The sequence below is a fragment of the Polyodon spathula genome, chromosome 7 (assembly GCF_017654505.1).
Source record: "Polyodon spathula isolate WHYD16114869_AA chromosome 7, ASM1765450v1, whole genome shotgun sequence".
NCBI lineage: Eukaryota > Metazoa > Chordata > Actinopteri > Acipenseriformes > Polyodontidae > Polyodon > Polyodon spathula.
In genome coordinates, this window is record NC_054540.1 from 11,722,810 (window position 1) to 11,742,622 (window position 19,813).

The window sequence follows — 19,813 nt, forward strand, 5'->3', positions numbered from 1 at the left end:
TTGCTTGTTTATTTACTGAACGCTATTAAAAGCGCTTTCCAAGTTTGGTTGTACGAACAGGCTGACATTTATTAAATAAAACCACTTAGAAAACAAAATACTACAGCTGACAGAAATTGATATTTTTGATTGGCCCTGAGTTGCTCTTGCCCTTTTTAGTGTGTCTCGGATGTTAGAGGCTGAAATGTTGTATGAAGACAAATGCAAATGAGTTGGTGCTCAGATAAGGAATATCATTTTGTTATCAGCTAAATAAAGCTTTTTTTTTTTAATATGCCTGTATACTGCACAAACAGAAGAGACTATAAATCATCAAATACACATGTAATACTAAAATATTTGTAATAGCTATAGAGGTACAGATTGCATATCACAATTCCAAAGAAAGACATACAATACTATCCCCATATGGAAATCTGGCTGTTGTGAAGCAATACATATTTTGTAAATAGGGAAACTACAGAACGTTTTCGTATGAGGCATGGGACATACCCTCATGTAATTCACCATGGTCGGATTCCGATTGTGGGCCTAAGTCATTTACTAGCATTTTTGTTTACAGATAACTTTTTGTTTGTTTGCAGTTAACAGGTCAAATGATATTCTTGTTACTGTAACTAACATACCCCAGTTCATTGCTGCAACATTCAAAGACTGGTAGGATTACCAGACAGTAATAAAATATATCTTAAACACTCAAGCCCTTCAATAAAAACACACTGCACACTAATGTTTGTTTTGACATTTTGGGGTAGATGTAAAGATACCCAAAAAGTGATCTGTGGGTGCAAAACCCCCATAATGTTGCCGTAAATCATGTTTAGCAGCCTTAAAGTCTGATTTTAGCAGCCACTAAAAACACGGTGTATGTAAAGAATGGTGTTCACCTGGCGTTCTGCACCCACTATCAAATTAGCACTTAGCCATCATGAATCCATTAAAATTATATTGAAATGCTTTCAAATGAAGACAAGAGCATGGAATCTGGAGGGATCTGGATACTAAGCGGGTGCAAACATTATAATGTGATGTAAGGATTTTTTCTTGCACTTAGGCAATTACTGACCCTCCAAAAACTTTACACCTCTTCTTACAAGTTGCAAACCATTGTAGGAGTGAGTAAGTAAGAGCTGCAGAGACCTGTCACTGGGTTCAGGATGGCTTCTGTGGTGCACTTCCCGATGCGGTGGCACTTGGCTCTTGTTGAGGAGAGGCAGGAACACATTAGGAGAAGGGCAAGACAAGGAAGACCCTGCATATTCAATCCCAGGGTCACTTTGTTTGGGATGCTGGAGGATGCGGTGCTAAAGCGTTCTCATCTCGCTCCGCAGGTCATCCTAGACTTAATAGCTGAATTGAGGGGTGAGCTAGACCCCAGCGTCAATCTAGGGACCGCTATCCCTGCCCATGTGAAAGGGCTGTGTTCTCTGCACTGCTTAGCCTCTGTTTTCTTTCAGACCACAGTTGGAATGTCTGGAAGGATAGCCCAATCCACCTTTTCCAGAGTGATAGGCAAATTTCTGGATGTCATGCTGAAAAGGCCAGGCCAACACATATCATTTCCTCAGGATACCAGCATAACTGATGTTGGCTGAGGATTTTTCAAACAACTCATTTCATGCTGAGTGACCTCAGCCGTAAGGACTCTCAGCTCCTCCTCAGAAAACTTTTCTTTTGCTGCCCTTCCTCTGACATATTTTTTTGTTTGTATTTTCGTGCTCTGCAAATGTCATACAGAGCCTACTGCTGTCTGTACTCTTAACTTCGTGACCTCTGGACTGTAGGTCCTGGCACTAAATAGACTGATGTGCTCATTGAGACCCTCAGTATCAGAACTGCATGCGTGTTTAGTAATGTGTATTGCTCTTAAGCTTACATAGGGCGCAGTGCAAAATAAATGCAATTTGAATTTTGCATCTGCAATTATTTGCACTGCACTTACATCTTACAGATCCTCAGACATATCAGTCTTATATTGTTTTTCATGATGATGTTCCTAACAGGAAATTAATTAATATGCACATTGTGTTTAAATAACTAACCCTCCAGATGTACAAGTATGAAAAAAGGGGCCACTCCAAGGCTGGCCAAGTTTCTCAGGTCAAGAAGCACTTCAAGACAAAAATCAAGCTGTGAGGTTCTGTCACATAAATACCTTCTTAAGCATGAATTAAACAACACTGAATATTTCTGTAAAGCTTTGATCGGATGTAATTACATTCCTTGTATTTCAACATAAAACATAAGATATATATATTTACAAGATTTGCAAGAAATCAACCATTGAAATGTTTTATTTTAAATAGGATGCACAATTGTTCTCGCTGAATAATATCCCAGTGCAGTTATTGCATTTTAAAGACTCTACATTATATTATGCATGCCTTTTGTTGCTTAAAAATGCTTTAAGGCAAGATAATAAACATGTGCAGTACAGGGATAACTAAGCATGTCAAAACATGAATTAATTTCAATTTAAGTCATCTCCAATATCACAGTGCACAACTGTAAAGACAAATGCTCCTTAACTCTAATTTTGAAACTGTGGCTTAATTTGCACAAAGAATGTCCTTCAAATTGTGTGTGGAATACCACAGTTTCATACAGTAAAATATGTCATTTTTAAATCACATAGTCACATTCACTGTTTTTACTTTTTTTAAAAAATTTTGAGCAGAAAGAAACTATTGTATAAGCTAATTTACATTAAAACCAGCTAATAGATAAAGATGTTTTTGTTATATTCATATCATACTTTTTGAAAAGATTTATTAAACTGCATACTCATTTGAAAGAAGATTTGAAATTCATTCACAAGTCCCTGAGTGTATTTTGACTGTTTAATTCTAAATTTCAGTAATTATGAGTTTGACTTCTACAGTTAAGGTCGTACATAACCTTTGATATAAAACTGTAACGAGAGAGACCTCTAGTGGTTCACTTTATGTACTGGTTTTGACCAATTAAATTAATCTTGTTACTTGTTACTAATTTTTCCACATTACCGGAAACAGTTGTATTTTGCTTTCCCTTCAGAGAAAAGACATTGATAAATTCAGTGTGTCTTTTGTGCTGTAAAAGCCCCCCAAAAATTGAATATATGAATATAAATTCACATTTATATGTATTATGGTTGGGTTATATTTTTCTTTCATGTAGGTTTGGTTATTTTAATGACCTTAAAGTGCCATCTCAATACATAATAGAAATTATAAGATATATAAATGCAATTATGACTGATTTAATGTATGTGTGCTTGAGAACTTTGCCATTAACACAGACTTGCTTTTAATTGCATGCATATTCAAGTGAGGGTTTAGCTTAATAGGGTCAGGGCTGTGCATTTAATAAACAATTACACATTAATTATAAATGAGTCAGTCTCAAAAGGTTTGTTAGGTGGAGACTAAATTAATAATGAAAAATGATGCATATGAGGTCTCAAATGGCAAGGTTAGGACTGCAGCTTTATACTCTAGCATGTTTAGGTAGTAGTAATGATCCAAAATCTGGCATTTACATTAAAAAGTTCAGTTAACTGAAGAGATCAAAATTAGAATGGGTTCCACAGCCATCACATTAAAGTTTGTATTTGTCTACATCCTCAAGTGTTTAGGGTATTGAGTCCCAGGGCTCAGTGCAGCAGACCTGTCAGTCCCATTCTGCACTACAAATCAATTTGAGCTTTACAGCTGTCTTTCCAAGGTCAGATGATTTACGAAAGGTTACCCTCACATTTCTGGCAGGTGAAAAGATTAGCATAGTTTTTAGAGACACTAGTAAATTAAACAAAAGTAGACAGTGGATGGGCACTCTTTTCGGCTTCATTTAAAATATACCCCCTTAAATATTAAGAAAGAGATTGGACCTTTGGCCTCACAGATCAGAAAAGTACTTCCAGAACAAAATCTATTAACTGTCAAGCCTACAGTCCTATATCTCTCCAGACACCTATCAATGACCAGTGTTATAATAACCTATCCATTAGGCATCCCTCAGGCAAAAGTACATAGGCTATAATAGGATCAGTATAAAATCCCATGGAGGATAAAGAACATATCCTTATTGTCAGTCTTTGGGCCAAGGGTGCTCTCTGCTCCCTTAAAGACATCCTCAAGTTTTATTCATGATGCACTTATTATATGCTACCTATCTGTGCATTTTTAAATGTGATTTGTTTGCAAGCCTGTAGTAGCTGACTGTTATACTGCACCTACTTTGTAGAGCTATTCTATTAACACAAACTGATTGTAGATTATCAGAGCATATTGTAGCAAATTATTGTTTTGAGAGAATTGCGATGAAATACTGTCTAGTATCCAAAAGTCTATTTAACAGATTGTCAATTAAGTGAACCACTACCTGAGGGCAGATTGTGCCTCATGTCTGATAAGGCGGGGATAAAAATGAAACTTTCCAATGCCTCCCAATTGCTTGGTATACAAGATAAAATTGAAGGTGCTGCACAGAATCACACCTCGTTTGGAGGTGTGTCATTTTAACTTGGTATAAAAACACATTCATTTAAGGATTGTAAAGCCTGCCTTAGGTAACACAGGTCGTTTTAATAGACAGCTTCAAAGTTGCTCTTCTACAGCCTGCTTAACGATTCACATTTAAAAAACACTAACACAACATATAAATGATATATGAAATGGGCATTATATCATACTAAAGTACACCAAGCACAAGTATGGACTATTCGAGTGTAAATTACACAAACTAACTACTAAGAAAATCCATAGATTTTTTTGTTTGTTTTGTTTTACTTTGTATTGTGTTTTTACTATTTAAAGAGAGTGTAATCAAATACACAGTAAAACCTGTCTAACTTAGCCCTTTACATACCAACATTACGTATCAGCATAATTTTGGGGTTCCGATCAAATCTCTATTGAAAATAATGGTGTGATATCCTGTACAATCCGAAACCTGCCAATTATGGAACCCTGCATGATTTGTAGGTCTTGTTTGTCTAAACCGATGTAAATCTTACTGTGCAGTCACGCCCCATATTTCCTTTTCTAAATGTATAATCAAGCATATTGCTGGGGGAAGGAAAATATCTGAAAAGAAATCAGAAAGTGCAACAGTTGATTTTCCAAAAGTACAATGGCAGTATTTTGAAGTACTGGACTTTTTCACACATGTAGAGTTATTGCCAGACGCTTAGCAGCAGCATTGTCTTGTAATGATCGGATTTACTCGAGTCAACAAGTAAAAAAAAATCCTTAAATCCTGCAGGATCCTCTGAACTAAGCTAGATGTGCTCCATGTCTGTTTCTGCGAGACAGACACTCTGTAGTCCACACTCAAGTTTTTCTATGTCAGTATTTTCAAAATTATAGGCTGCCTTTTGTTTTAAACCAATGTAATTTTGTAGAATATGGGTTACAACCAGCATTATATTTTAGTATTATAAGTAAGGATTTTCATTGCAGAAAAAAATCTGAGGGTGTAAAAGTATATACGCAGAGTATAACTGAGTATAAGCACCTTTTTTTCTTTTGTCCAAAAGAATTTTCCAAAAGGTGCATGTTATTGGTAATGTTATATATATATATATATATATATATATATATATATATATATATATATATATATATATATATATATATATATATGTGTGTGTGTGTGTGTGTAATAGATTCTGTAGATTTGGAACCATGTATGGTAACATAAATTCCATTTCGGTAATTATATTCCATAACTTATCAAAGTGCCATAACAAGGCAGTGCACATATATATTTCACTAAATAAAACAAACATTGCTAAAACCTCTTCAAAACGTTTAGTAGATTGATGATTAAAACCAACTGTGCAAATCTGGAGGTTTTTTTTTTTTTTTTTGCTTTACAGTAAGAGAGAATTATTTTGTACTGAATTCATTTTTTCTTGGTTTCCGCCTGTTGCTGTTTCTTTATATATACGCATAGTTCAGTAATTAAGAAGCCAGAGAGAGAGAGAGAGAAAGAGAGAGAGAAGCTGTTGCCCAAGGTACTTTGTGATGTTGCTACCATGATTCCACTTGACTGCAGTTTTTCAAAATTTTCTGAATATTTGCAATAAATCATACTGATAATGACTATTAAAAAAAAAAAAAACAGATGGCAGGAGACTCCATTTCCAACTGCATTATTACATGTAGGGCTGTAGTAGATTACCTCTGTATTGCAAGATCTTAAGGGTGGTTTAGTATTGCATTCAAGTTATATCTGCTCTGGGTCTTGTGAATAGGTTGCCTTTTGTAGCATCACCTTATTATGTTGGATGTGCTTCAAAGATAGCATTGCAGATTTCAAGAATGTGTCCATAGATGGGCAGTTCACTTGAGACTGCCTTGAAATGTTTAGACAAAAGTTAAGTTATTACCTGCTTGGAAAAACCAACTAATCACTGAGTTGTTCTTTTAATTCATCTGATTAAGGTTCACTGATTTTAGCTTTGGGCCATCTATGTATTTGGCTGAATAAAACAGTTCTTTACTAGTAATCATATTTACTGGTGAAAATTGGACTACACCTTGGGGTTTTTTTGTTTGTTTTTTACTTGCTGTCAAAGTAGTTTTTATTCCTTACTCTCTTTTTTGTTGAATGTTTTTTAAGAAGCTTTTGCACCATTTTTTTTTATTTTTTTTTGAGAATGCAACAAAAAACACACAAAAAAAAGTTTCTGTACTGAGAAACAGTTACTGTACAATTTTTCTTTTAAATAACATTTTTATATAATAATGTATAATATACTGTAGACATTGAAAAATGCAAATGTACTTTAACATACAATATCAATATTATTTACCAGACTCCTCCATCCAAGGTAACTTACAGAGACTAGGGTGTGTGAACCACACATCAGCTGTAGAGTCACTTCCAGCAATGTCTCATCTGTAAGACCGGGCACAAGGAGGTCTAATTATTTTCTCAAGATCTCACAGTGAGCCAGTGGCTGAGGTGAGATTTGAACCAGGGACCTCCTAGTTACAAGCCTGGTTCTTTAACCACTGGACCACACAGCCTCCTATTATGACCCTACCTGAGTTCCACACCCTTTTTTTATTGTGCTGAGCTTTTGGTTCATGTGTCGTGTCAATTGAGTTAAAATCCAAACTGTCCCAAACTCTCATCTTAACCACAATCTTGTTTGGTAACTGAACAGGTCTTTTACTGTGACCTCCAATATTTGCTGTCTTTTTGATTACTTTCTCACTGTCAGCTGTACGACGTGGTGGTGGTTTTGTGATGTGGACCCATTGTTCACTAGGATTACTTTGAGATTAACAAACTCATTTAATTTTAACCTGGATGCTCGGTGGTAAAAGGCTAGTGTATGAACCTGCTATGCCATCTAACACCTACATTAGCTTAGACTAAGTAAAATTTCAACTGCATTAAAGTGTAAGAAGACTTATTAATACCTGTTTATATTATGTAAAATTCTTCAAGTGGAGTGGTGTATGCTACTTATAGGAATAAATCATTACTAATACTGTGCGTGCATATAATGCATACAGTCATAGGTGTATCAAAAATGCATTTATTTTTCTTTTCACCAAAAATAGAAACAAATGTGTTACAGGTTAGATAACATAATGAATCACCAATGTAACATTATTTGAAGTGATTAGATTAAAACATGTATAAATATACACAGATATTAAAATATACATATATATAAAAGACACAATTCTGAAGGCCTCTAAGTTTTTGTGGCGCTATCAGAGAAAATCTTTTCTTGACTGTGGCTAAAATATGTCTGTGCATCAATCTGACAGTTAATAACCTTTAAACAAATGCAATAATTACAGCCACCCTGCTTAACATTATCGGGCAGGTGGTAACAGTATGATCTCCCAGAACTTTGTGCTAAAGTTTTTTGAATCCTTACAGCCGATGTCTCCCTTTACTATATTTATATACTAGATATGCTGAAGTTTGCTACTGTCCAAGTCATCAGTGCTGAAATTAGTCTCCTTGACTTGTTTGAATACATTCGTCATAAAGAAGTTTGATCAAAAGGAAATGATGGGACTGGTGCTCGGCAGGACGGGCCAGGATAGAGTCTGTCAACTGGAAGATTTGTGAAGAAATGTAAAAGTCAGTAAAAAGCTGCACTGCTATCAGCTATCATAAGTCATCCCCATCATCAGTGCTAAAGCTGCTCCTCCTGCTGCTCCCTTTGGACGCGACGGGTGATGTGGCAGACAAGAGAGGATCAGTCCCAAATGGAGACACGTTGTCACCCATCAGAATCTCATCCAGCCGGTGTTCTTCTTTTAGTGTGGCGCTGAAGGAGAAGTCTGTGAAGTGTGACAGTGGATCGGAGAAGGTCGTTGAGCCATGTTTGAGGTCAGCGCCTGATATCTGAGACATTGCCGCCTGCTGCATGTACTCTCCATTCATGTCCTCCTGGTAAGGCTGCTGCTGTTGCTGCTGCTGCTTCATGAGATGGGAGGTGAGGTCCACAGTCGCTAATGAAGAGGTCACGGTAGGGAGTCCATGTGCACGGGCCTGCATTTCCAGCTCCTGCATCAATGAAAAAATGCATCAATGAAAACATCTTTTTTTCTGTGTGCCTTAATGAACCACTTGAAAGTACATTCCTCTATATCTTACAAAAGTTGTTTAAATGAACCCAGCCTAGGAGGTTGTATAAACCCTATAGAGCTTTCCAGTATACCTTCTATATCTTATGAGGGTCGTTCAAGTGAACCGTGCCCAGAAGGGTGTATCATGGCACAATAATCTTAGGAAATTGTTATTATTTCTCTCAGAGTATTCCAGATCAGGTGACATCTGCTCCTTAAAAAGTTATTGCCCAGGAATGTTAAACCTATGCTTGTTCATCTTTCGTAAAAAGGACTTTCGGTCACACACCACTTGTAGTCCAAACCTGCCTTCATTGATTTCTGAAGCACCTTGGAGGATGTAAAAGTCCATGTCCTGGACTGGACTTACACTGGATCCAGCTGTTTTATTTAAACATCATTGCTGTAGTATAACAATGGGACAATTGTGTACAAATATATTATCATTAGAGAAAAAAAAAAAAATAAATAATCAAAATATTAGAACAATACTAAATGTAACACCTTCCAGAGTCAGGGACAAAGGGTTACATTTGTAGCTTGACTATGACATTACCTGTTGTACACCACAGTAATTGTTAAAATGTAGTTAACACACCCAATTAACTTTAAATATAAACTACACACAGGTTCTTTGTAATATGGCAATTACAAACAGGCACTAAACAAGCAGTAAACTACTAAAATATAGAAGCTACTTATAAACTTGGTTCTAAATGTTGTTAAGGTCCTGGTGTGTACCAACCATAGCTGCTTCATATTGTTTCTCTAATGAGGTATCATTGGATGTGTGGCAGCATTTAAAAATACATAATTACACAAATATTGTAACCTGATTGTGTCAGCCTGCTCTGTGTCTGTTCCACCAAGGAAAAATTACAGTAACAATTAGTATACAATTGCATTTTTTCTGATAACTTCAGTTTGAAGGGGGGGAATTGCATGTCTTATCGTGATACAGAGTAATTCATTTTGTAAATAATTGGGATGCATCAGGAGGTGATGAGTTCTGTAATGCTTCTGCTGCATCCTCTATAAATAGGTCAATATAAACCACTTCATTTTAATGAATAATTTTAAAAAGAGGTAAGCTACATTTGTCTTCAATAGATTAGGCGAATCAAATCCACAGCTAATTTCTTTCCTCCTGACACAGCTGTGTGTATGTATTAATCAGGTAATTACTGCTACCTGGTGCAGTTAAAGGCATAGGGAAACTTGTATGCAAATGAGAACCCCACTTGCTTTTTTAGTTGTTTTAAACTGTTGGCATTGCTGCAGCCTCTACAGACCTGAATTTGCAGGAGAAGCCTCCTGTTGACATGTTCCAGTTTCTTTTGCCTGTTCTCAAGCTCTCTCACTCGCTGCTGCTCTTTCTGGAGCCATTTGATATACTCCACCGATGCTTTTAGAATCGTTCCTTTGTTCCATCGCATATCACTGCAGGATGTAAAGATAACCTTTTCACAAATGTGCACATCAGCAGAATTTTTAAAAAACTTACAAAGGCTTTTTATATTAATAAGAAATGATGATTTACATGACCATTATTCACTCTTGGACATTATTGCTTCTGAATAGGGAATTTTAATAGAATAGTTAAGTATTTCTGCAGAAAGTCAATTCCGGAGCCCTTATATGGTAAAAAATTAATCCCAGAATTAAAATTGGTGTCAGAAATAAAAAATAAAAATGGGGCTTTGGGAGGGAAGCTATATACAGCACATTCTTGATGTCATTACTCCTTTAAGAAATGAGTGGCTGTAAAATTATCCTTTTCTTCAGAATAAGACGTTTGTCTGATCTTAGCTAATAATCTCTTTTATCATGTGCTAATAGCATGGCAGAAACTGTAACCTTCACTTAAATTTTTAGCACAAGTTAAATTGCATTTCCGCGCTGCCTGGTTTCTATAGTAGATAGGAAGTACACTGGCAGACGCTTTGTGTACAGACTTTTACACAAGTACTTGCTTATTTGCTTGGCGTCTGATATATGCATGTGATAGTTTGGACTCATACAATATATGGTGCATATAATTCAGCGTGCCTACACATATTTTGCTTCTATTTATACTTACGGGTCATTTGACTTTGGAATTAGTGTGCCAAGTTCCTTGATTCTGTAATTGATATTGTATCTTCGTCTTCTTTCAACTGTTAACAAAAAACACTGCAGGGTTATTTTGTGGGCTTTCTTTAAAATGAATACTTTGTACAGTACAAACATTTTCATAGAGAAGGTACTGCATAGGTAGCTACCAAACATTTCACAACACACTGCCTGGTCAATGCTACTAGAGGGATAATAAACTTCATGGGAAGAGAGCAGATCAGTCTGAGCAGCAATGAACATGCCATTACATTACATTACAGTAAAGCCTAGCAACTTTCAACTAGGCATTCAAATGTGCATCAGGAAAGTAACAGACTTTAGGGAACATAGGGGCAGCCGTAAGACTTGTTTTACAAAGAAATTGCTACAGCTTTGCTTGTGAATGTTTCTTCAAGGCACTTTCCCATACAGGTACTGTAAAGGCTCTTACTCGTTTGGTAATTATCTTTTGTTTGCATTGATGTGGCATTAATATCCCTTAATTTGAGCATTTCGGTTGTAGTATAGCAAGGCTAACGTGTTAGTGACCGCAGGTTTATTAAACTCAAAGTCTGAGATTTCTATACAGTAGTAATACATAAATGCCACTGGTTTTGACTCAAGCTGCCTGGTGATAATAAAGAACTCTCTTGGCTATTGAGACAGACATAAATGCTAAAACTGAGTTTGTACTTCTTCACACACTGTCTATAAGACAACATTACCCCCTTGTGGACAAAGGCCCCCAGATCAAGCACCTTGTGTCAAAAATACCATACCTAAACTCTGATGCTATTGCATTTTTCAAAGAGTTTTCTACTGTTGTTCAAAATAAATTATGAATAAAATAAACAGACTAGAACTATGTCGTAGTCATAAAAAAACAGACTTTCATAAAAAAAAAAAAAATCTTTAAAATAACTTAAAGCTTTGTCTAGTCTTACAATGTACTGTTTCCTCTATTGCCAAGAACTAAGGACCTGATTCTACAATACTGCAGCTTCAAGAAAAACATGTAGAAAATCTATAAAATGTAAAGGATTTCTTTAATATATTGTGTTTGTGGCACTTAGTAAATTCAACCTACTGTATGACGCTAACACTTTAAACAAATAACAATATCAAATAACAATATTAAATTGGCTAATGCCTGCAACACTAATGCCAAAGTCCTAGTCACATCCTCTGTATAGTTAATCATAATTAAACATGTGAAGTGTGTGGGAAGGAAGTAAATATGTACAATAGGCATATACAGTGCCGTGAAAAAGTATTTGCCCCCTGTCTAATTTATGCATTTTTGCACATTTTTCACATTGAATTTGTTCAGATCTTTTTGTGGGTTGTAGTAGTATATAGAGGGAGTCTGACAGAAACAATGACACCAAAGTTTGGTGCTTCTTTCATTTGTTTGGTGTGAAAAATAATCAAACATGCAATCTTCAGGTGTGAAAAAGTTATTGCCCTCCTAGTTAACTCAACACAATTAAAGGGATAATTAGGGTCAGCTGTTTGAATACTTTGGTTAACAATCAGGCCTGATTTGAGCCAGCCCTGCCCAATATAAATCTGACTAACTTTGACCCTTACATTCAGAATGAAGTTGTCAGAACAGGGGTTCTAGAGGCACATCATGCCAAGATCAAAAGAAATTCCTGAAGACCTCCAGAAAAAAGTTGTTGATGCCTATCAGTCTGGAAAGGGTTACAAAGCCATTTCTAATGCTCTGGGGCTCCAACAAACCACACTCAAATGGAGAAAGTTTGGGACAGTAGTGAATCTTCCCAGGAGTGGAAATCCTGCAAAAATCTATCCAAGAGCAAGCCATAAAATCATCCAGGAAGTCACATAGAAGCCTAGAACAACATCCAGAGATCTGCAGACCTCTCTTGCCTCAGCTAAGGTCAGTGTTCATGACTCCACCATCAGAAAAACAATGGGAAAAAATGGGATTCATGGCAGAGTAGCAAGGCAGAAACCACTGCTCACTAAGAAGAACATGAATGCTCGTCTCAAGTTTGCCAAAAAGCACCTTGATGATCCTCAAGAGTTCTGGAACAATGTTCTATGGACAGATGATTCAAAAGTGGAACTTTTTGGCCAACATGGGCCCCATTATATCTGGCAAAAACCAAACACTGCATTCCACAGTAAGAACCTCATACCAACGGTTAAGCATGGTGGTGGTAGTGTCATGATTTGGGGATGCTTTGCTGCATCAGTACCTGGACGACTTGCCATCATTGAAGGAACCATGAATTCTGCTCTGTATCAGAGAATTCTACAAGAGAATGTCAGGCCATCTGTCCGTGAGCTGAAGCTGAAGTGCAGCTGGGTCATGCAGCAAGACAATGATCCGAAACACGCAAACAAGTCTACATCAGAATGGTTGAAGAACAAGAAATTTAAAGTTTTGGAATGGCCTAGTCAAAATCCAAACCTTGAGATGTTGTGGCATGACCTGAAACAAGCAGTTTATGCTCGAAAACCCACAAATGTCACTGAGATGAAGCAGTTCTGCATGAAGGAGTGGGCCAAAATTCCTCCACAGTGCTGTGAGAGACTGATCAATAACTACAGGAAGTGTTTGGTTGCAGCTATTGCTGCTAAAGGTGGCTTAACCAGTTATTGAGTTTAAGGGAGCGATTACTTTTTCACACGGGGCATTGGGTGTTTGTGACAGAGATAGAATGACGCTTGGTGTTAGATCTCCTTCCCGACCTGTGAGGGCACTAGAAAGAAGGAACAGAGTAACCTTAAGCAAATGGCAAGACAATTTATTCTGTTGGGTAAGTGGAAGTCGGCCATTTAGGAAGGGGTGGGGCTATGGCACCCAAGCTCACTGACCCTGATGATAGACAGCGTGGCATCCAAGGATTGGAGGAGCAGATGCGCTTGTTAACCTAGGGGTCATGGGCAAGGGTATAAATAGGGGAGTGTAGATTCAGTGAACTGTTCCTTTTGTAGATGGTTAGCAACAACCTAGAAGGAGCCCGTAATTTGTAAATAAACTGTGAGTGTTAGTCTGTCTTGTAACGTTTGTTTGTGTTGTTTGTTCTCAAAGAGTACTCGCACTCACTTTTCACTTCGGAACTGTCTTTGCACCACGAGCACTTAATTCACGCACTGTAGGAACTGTGTATGTGTTTGTGTTTTGTGTGGATGAAAAAAGATGGGACTTTTTGGTTGCGGGTCAAAAATGCAGAAAATCAGACAGGGGCAAATACTTTTTCATGGTACTGTAGATAGATGCAGATCTAAAACATAGATATACTGTAAAATGATCTTACTTAAATTGTGATTGTCTTTTTTCTGTCGCTCTTTGACTAGAGTACGTGTGTCAAAATCTGAAAAACACAAAAAAACAAAAATTGTGGCATGAAGTTTCAGTACATTGTATAAATGGGTTTATGACTGGGTTACTGCTTCAGCAGTTTATTCAGATTAACTTGGATTCTTCCTCCCCAGGGCATGCCCAGTAACTCAGCAGCCATGCATGACCCTCTTTGATATTTCTTTCAAGCCGTGTGCCCTCTGATACCAAATGCATTAACATTTGTTCACAATCAGATCAGTTTGTCAGAAACTAACTCGCAGTTCCAAGTTTGCTTGCTGACACAAATAAACTGTACATTTTATTTCAATTTATTTCTAAAATTATATAATTGTATTTTTGATTGAATTAATCAATTAGTTTTTGTTGATTTTAATAAGGTCACTTGAACTTACTATAATGGCCCAATGTTCTACTGCTCAGTTATATGAAAAGATACTAATTTACTTATATATTTGTTGAAGGGAAAAAATCTGGAGACACGGTTTCTATTTCCTAAATCAATTAGGTTTACTTGATGCATGACATTCATAAAAAGTCACAGTGTGCTTCGTGTCTGTGTTGCCAGACTGGGAATACAGGCATCCAGCTAATGTGTACTGAACCATTGATAATTGGTAATGCTGCTAATACATTTTGAAACCCAAACGTTCCTTGGTTTTAAACAATACTTAGCTGAAGAGATACATCAATGTTCTTTGGCCTCCCTACATAATGTCATTCAGTGTACTTGACTGGTTTTACATTTTGTTCATTATGGTCTCACAGGGAAATGTGTTGTTTTCTATCTTTTTTTTATTGTAATATCAGTGCACATCTGTTGAATACGTAATGGACTCTGTGCACAATGTATTATTGGATAACTGCTGGCTATCCACACAGCTGCAGTAGCAGAACTGAAAGCAAACTTGTGTTGCTTTTGTAGCACTGCTCAGTGTTTATAATGCCAACATGCAGTACAGTACACTATGAGCTCTTTTAAGAAGACACAGCATGCACACTGTACTCCAACAGCACCGGATTTAGGTTCCTTGATAGTTTTTATTTTATTTCACAAACTAGGACTAATACACCGACTCATTTCTGTGTGTGCTAAAAAACTTTCAATCCTCAGTAACATTCAATGGGTAATGCCACGCTTTTTTGCAGCTGAAGTAAAAATATGACAGAAAATGTGGGGTGCTGTTTCTGTGTGGTTTACTGTAAATGTATGATTTCTACTTAGCAAAGCAGCCAATAATATTTCTGTAAAAATGTTTTCAAATTTGCTTGGAGTGTACTAGTTAAGTAAGTCTCTGTGTGGTAATCATTCTTAACCTCTCTTTGAGATACACATAGTTAACTCCTAAGTTTTTTTTTTTTATGAATATCAAATTAGTTTGATATTCATGAAACTCTTTTTAAATGGTTTGTTAATGAGGTCAGTCATATTAAACAGTATTTTATTCATAAAAATAAATAAATAAATAAAAACATTCTGTAAGTACAGCAACTCGTGAGTTAAAGCTTTGTGAATACATCCCACAATAACTTCAGCTTGTTTTCGGTTTAAATAACTTGTGTTGTGTTTCGTACCTGCGGCTTCCCTTTTGTCAGTGATGTTTGTGGGACATGAATCAGATGTCAGTCCACAGTTAGTAGCTGTCATACCTTGGTCACCGCCGTACGCATCCAAAATACTGCAGGTCAGCGGCAGCTTGTCATAAAAAAATAAAAAAGAGGACTATTAGGATCTGCCCAGCACATGTCTGAGAAAAAAAAAAAAAACTATCATGAAAAACATGCTTCTGTGTACAATTGGATTACAGTTTACAAAGGTGTCTGCCTAATAATAATAATAATAATAATAATAATAATAATAGGATAAATACATAAACATGCCATTGTTTTAGAAGTGTATGTATATTTCACATTTGGCACATGAAAGCATGTCCTTATCATAATTATTTATATATTGCTTTTTATTAACCTAGCAGTACTTTATTGACAGATAGTTTAACCTGACACAATCAGACCATATTCATTTAGGCTCAGGGTTTCACTGTGGGTTTTGTTGCTCTTTCATCCCCTGAAACTCTGCCTGAAGTCCAGACTAGAACTGAGGAAAGACTAGCCATATGAGTCATTGCAATGCAGACAATATTCTATATTGTAATAATCTTAACAGCTGAAAACCTAAATACCTCCATTGTTGAACTCTATTTTAATGCCCCTAATGTTTTCCCCCCAGGGGATCCTATATTAACACAACTAAATACAATAAGAAGTACACTGGAATGCTAATAAGCTGGTTTATGAATTGTAGGCTGCTGTTGTTAAGATCCTGCAAACTAGACCACTTCATCTTTAGTACAAAACAATGTCTTAAGAGTATGAACCAAGCTAACTGTATAGCACGATTAGGCTAATCTCTGACTATAAGCACAATAGTATGAGCTTCACTAAATGCTACCTTCTGATCTAATACTCATTTTCCAAGCAGGAGCATGAAAACTGTTCCCTAGTACGTACTTTTTAAAAATGTTATTTATTTTTTTGCAATCACTTAAGTCAAGTACAATTCCATATGTATTCCCATATGTATATATAAGATATGTTGACATAGCAAAATGATGTGATGCATTCTATGTCTAATTAAAATTGATTGATCCATATGAACATCATATAATTTCATTAAACCCTGAAGGGAACATTTTACTAGACCTTACACAGCTTGACTGAGCCATTCATCCTTGTACTTTTCTGACGCTACACCAGCTGCAGTTAACAAAATCTGCTTACAAATGTCACACCTCCAAAGGAATTAGCTCTTGTTAAAGAATGTAAGGAACCTGGTACATGGATTAAGATATGTTAAGCAAATTCCATTTGAAGAATTCACTTTGTTCAAACTCTAACCATGATGCTGCAAGCATTGTTACTTTCAAATACATTGAAAAGAAAAGCACTGAGCTATCATCAAAGGTGTATAATCTAAGTTATTATAGATCACTGTCTTGCAAAAACAACAGCATACATCACAGACTCAACCACACAGAAACACCTTTTCTCACTAAAGTGTTATGTCATGTGTTCAGAGAATTAATTAATTACAGTTTTCTTATAATTAACAAGCAGCCTATTAACCCAGGGATATTAGAATTTGACTTTTAGAAATACAGTTTGGTCATATACATCTGTTGTGTAACAATAAGTAACACAAAGATATACACTCCAACTGTATGAATGTAATTTCTGATAAGGATTAATTATTTCCACAGCCCTCATATTTACAGCTTCTTTCAATTACCATGTCAATGCACATTTTGCAGAAAGTTTTAAAGATAAATCCAAACCAAACAGATAACCACTATCTTACTGATTATAGCCATCTTTGATATTAGCTGCTACATTGTAAATCTGATAACTGATCATCAGAAGTATTCAGAAAGAATTACAATTTTTCTTACCAGCTTTATTTTCTGAGAGTCTATAATCTCCACAATAGCAATCGTTTTGCTTTTCTCCTTCATTTCGCCTTCCCTGCTCAAAGCTGACTTGCAAGCATTAATCAAGTGAAAATGTGCTTAGCTTTAGCTCATGTAAGGAGATGAACTTTGACTCCCTCTTGGACTTTAAGCCTAATCTGATCTAGAGTGTAATTCACAAAAGCATTCTCCCTGTGTCAAAAGTAGCAAGTGTGCTTGTTAATGTTTACCGAACCTCCTCCTCAGAACCCTTTCATTAGTTACAAAACTGCATGACACCAAATGAAGGTCTGTTCTCATGACTCTTGAAACATTTTGATGCATGCTCATCTATGGTATTAGACTCTATTTGCTTTTTCTTTACTACAATGGATGTTTCTTCTGCGTGGTAACAATACCTCTAGGGATGCAACATGCGACAAACAGAAACATTTCAATTAATGATGTGCTTTTTCCAAACAATTACATTAACTAAATACCCTTATAACATTATTCAGCAGACTATAGCCCCTTTATATCCCTATTGTCTTTTTTAAAAGTTGTTTATTCTTCTGTTAAACTCAATTCTTAAGAATATATTAGGAATTTTGAGGCATTTCAAATGTTACTATTATTGTTGTTGTTAATAATAATAATAATAATAATAATAATAATAATAATAATAATAATAATAATAATAATAATAATAATAATAATGGTTAATTAATTAGTTTACAGTATCTGTTAGAAAATGTAATCTATGTAATATTTAATACTGCGATTTCCTAAAAAGCAAAGCTCAGTTAATGCATCTTAAAGTATTACAACTAATTGTACTTCACAGTGCAGTTATGCAAATTCTTTTAGCCTCATCACAAAATGTTCTTGTATAGAAACTGCCATCTCACAGGTCTGTATCCTAATCTGTGTTAGAATCCAAACCCATATTTTAAATACACTAGGAGGAGACTTGCTTTCTTTCAGATAATGACAGATAATGAGACAGGATGTTTGCTTCAAGCTGAAGTACATTCCTGGTCCTGGTGATGGACTGCATGTACAGGCAGAATGCCATATGTTGCTAATTGCAAAGTGAGATTGTATCTATAACTCATTGCTTTCAACAATTACCAAATTTAAATGCATTTTGATGACAAACATTAGAATCAATGAAAAATAATATCTAACGAATATGATGACAAACAGTGTCGAATGAAAAATATTGCACAACTTACAGTGTTAGGCATGATAACATTTGGCTCCATACATCCCAAAGCATGACCATTGAAGCCAGATTCAAGGCTCATTAAGTCGTCAATAACTTCATCCATTTGGAACTAAGTAAAAAAAATTAAAAATACTTTAAAAAATAAAATTGAAGGTGTACATTTCATAATTTCTTAAATGTGATTCTAAACTGCATGCTTTTATAATATACAGTTAGGTTTTACTATGTTCACTGCAATTGCTTTCATTCCCGGATCATTTTAAAGAACAAACCACAATACATTTGTATAACATGTCCCACATACAACTGCCATAATCGGACAAATAAATAACATTTAATAATTTAAATAATATTATACACTTAATAATACAAAAGCAACAATTTTAAAATTAAATTAAAACCCACTAAGATAAGAAAAACATTTTATAAAAGTGTGTTTTTAGTGTAAAGATGCCAAAACAGGGGTAATATGTTCACTTTTTCTGATTTTAGTCAGAATTCTAGCAGCGGTATTCTGAACAAGCTGCAAGTGGGATACCACATGTTTTGGGATGCCAGAAAAAAAGTGCGTTATTACACAAATATTACACAATAGTGATAGTCAATACAGAACAACAAGTCTGTTTCCCTTTGATTTACCTCATTGTCATGGTTGGCTGCAAGTGTCAGTAGTGTCACTGGACTGTCTTGGGTACTGTTGTCGTTTACAGAGGGCAGATGTCCATTCTTTATAACCTGCCCTGTACCCAGCGACTGTACAGGATGGAGGTGAGAGACTGAGTGTCCCTGATTGGCTAGCTTGGTACCTAGAGTTAGGTACTGCTTCGGTCTCTGGGCTTGTTGTATGTGGTACTTTGTTGAGTTTTCCAAGTGGGTCTGGACCTGTAAGAAACAGAAATGTTTTTTTTTTGTTGTTGTTGTTACATTTCATTATCAAATGACACTGCTGTACCAGTCTTAAAACTTCCTGTGCTCTACTTCTGCTGTTGTTTCATTCAACCTTTAGCAGGTCCTTTCACTGAATGTTCACCAAAAAGTGAGTAAAAAAAAAAAAAATATATAACAAGTTCTGAACAAAATATATTGTTCTTGTATCGATAGCCACATTTGTATGGCTTATTAGTTT

General features: G+C 35.9%; 1 protein-coding gene across 5 annotated transcripts in view; it reads right to left on the reverse strand.

Moving 5' to 3' along the window:
* Nucleotides 1–7,477: 7,477 nt before the first annotated feature.
* LOC121318155 (transcription factor EC-like) overlaps nt 7,478–19,813 on the reverse strand; it is a 55,291-nt gene continuing 42,955 nt past the window's right edge. The window contains exons 3-9 of one of the 5 annotated variants that reach the window (XM_041254531.1): nt 19,327–19,569; nt 18,695–18,796; nt 15,589–15,709; nt 13,970–14,026; nt 10,666–10,741; nt 9,878–10,025; nt 7,478–8,523 (exon numbers count right to left, since the gene is read on the reverse strand). In XM_041254531.1, coding sequence (XP_041110465.1) covers nt 8,125–8,523; nt 9,878–10,025; nt 10,666–10,741; nt 13,970–14,026; nt 15,589–15,709; nt 18,695–18,796; nt 19,327–19,569 — 1,146 coding nt within the window. In that variant the 3' untranslated portion in view covers nt 7,478–8,124. Of the gene's footprint in view, nt 8,524–9,877; nt 10,026–10,665; nt 10,742–13,969; nt 14,027–15,588; nt 15,710–17,462; nt 17,999–18,694; nt 18,797–19,326; nt 19,570–19,813 lie in introns of those variants that run through there. The other 4 variants (XM_041254533.1, XM_041254534.1, XM_041254532.1 and 1 more) reach the window with 4 other exon arrangements.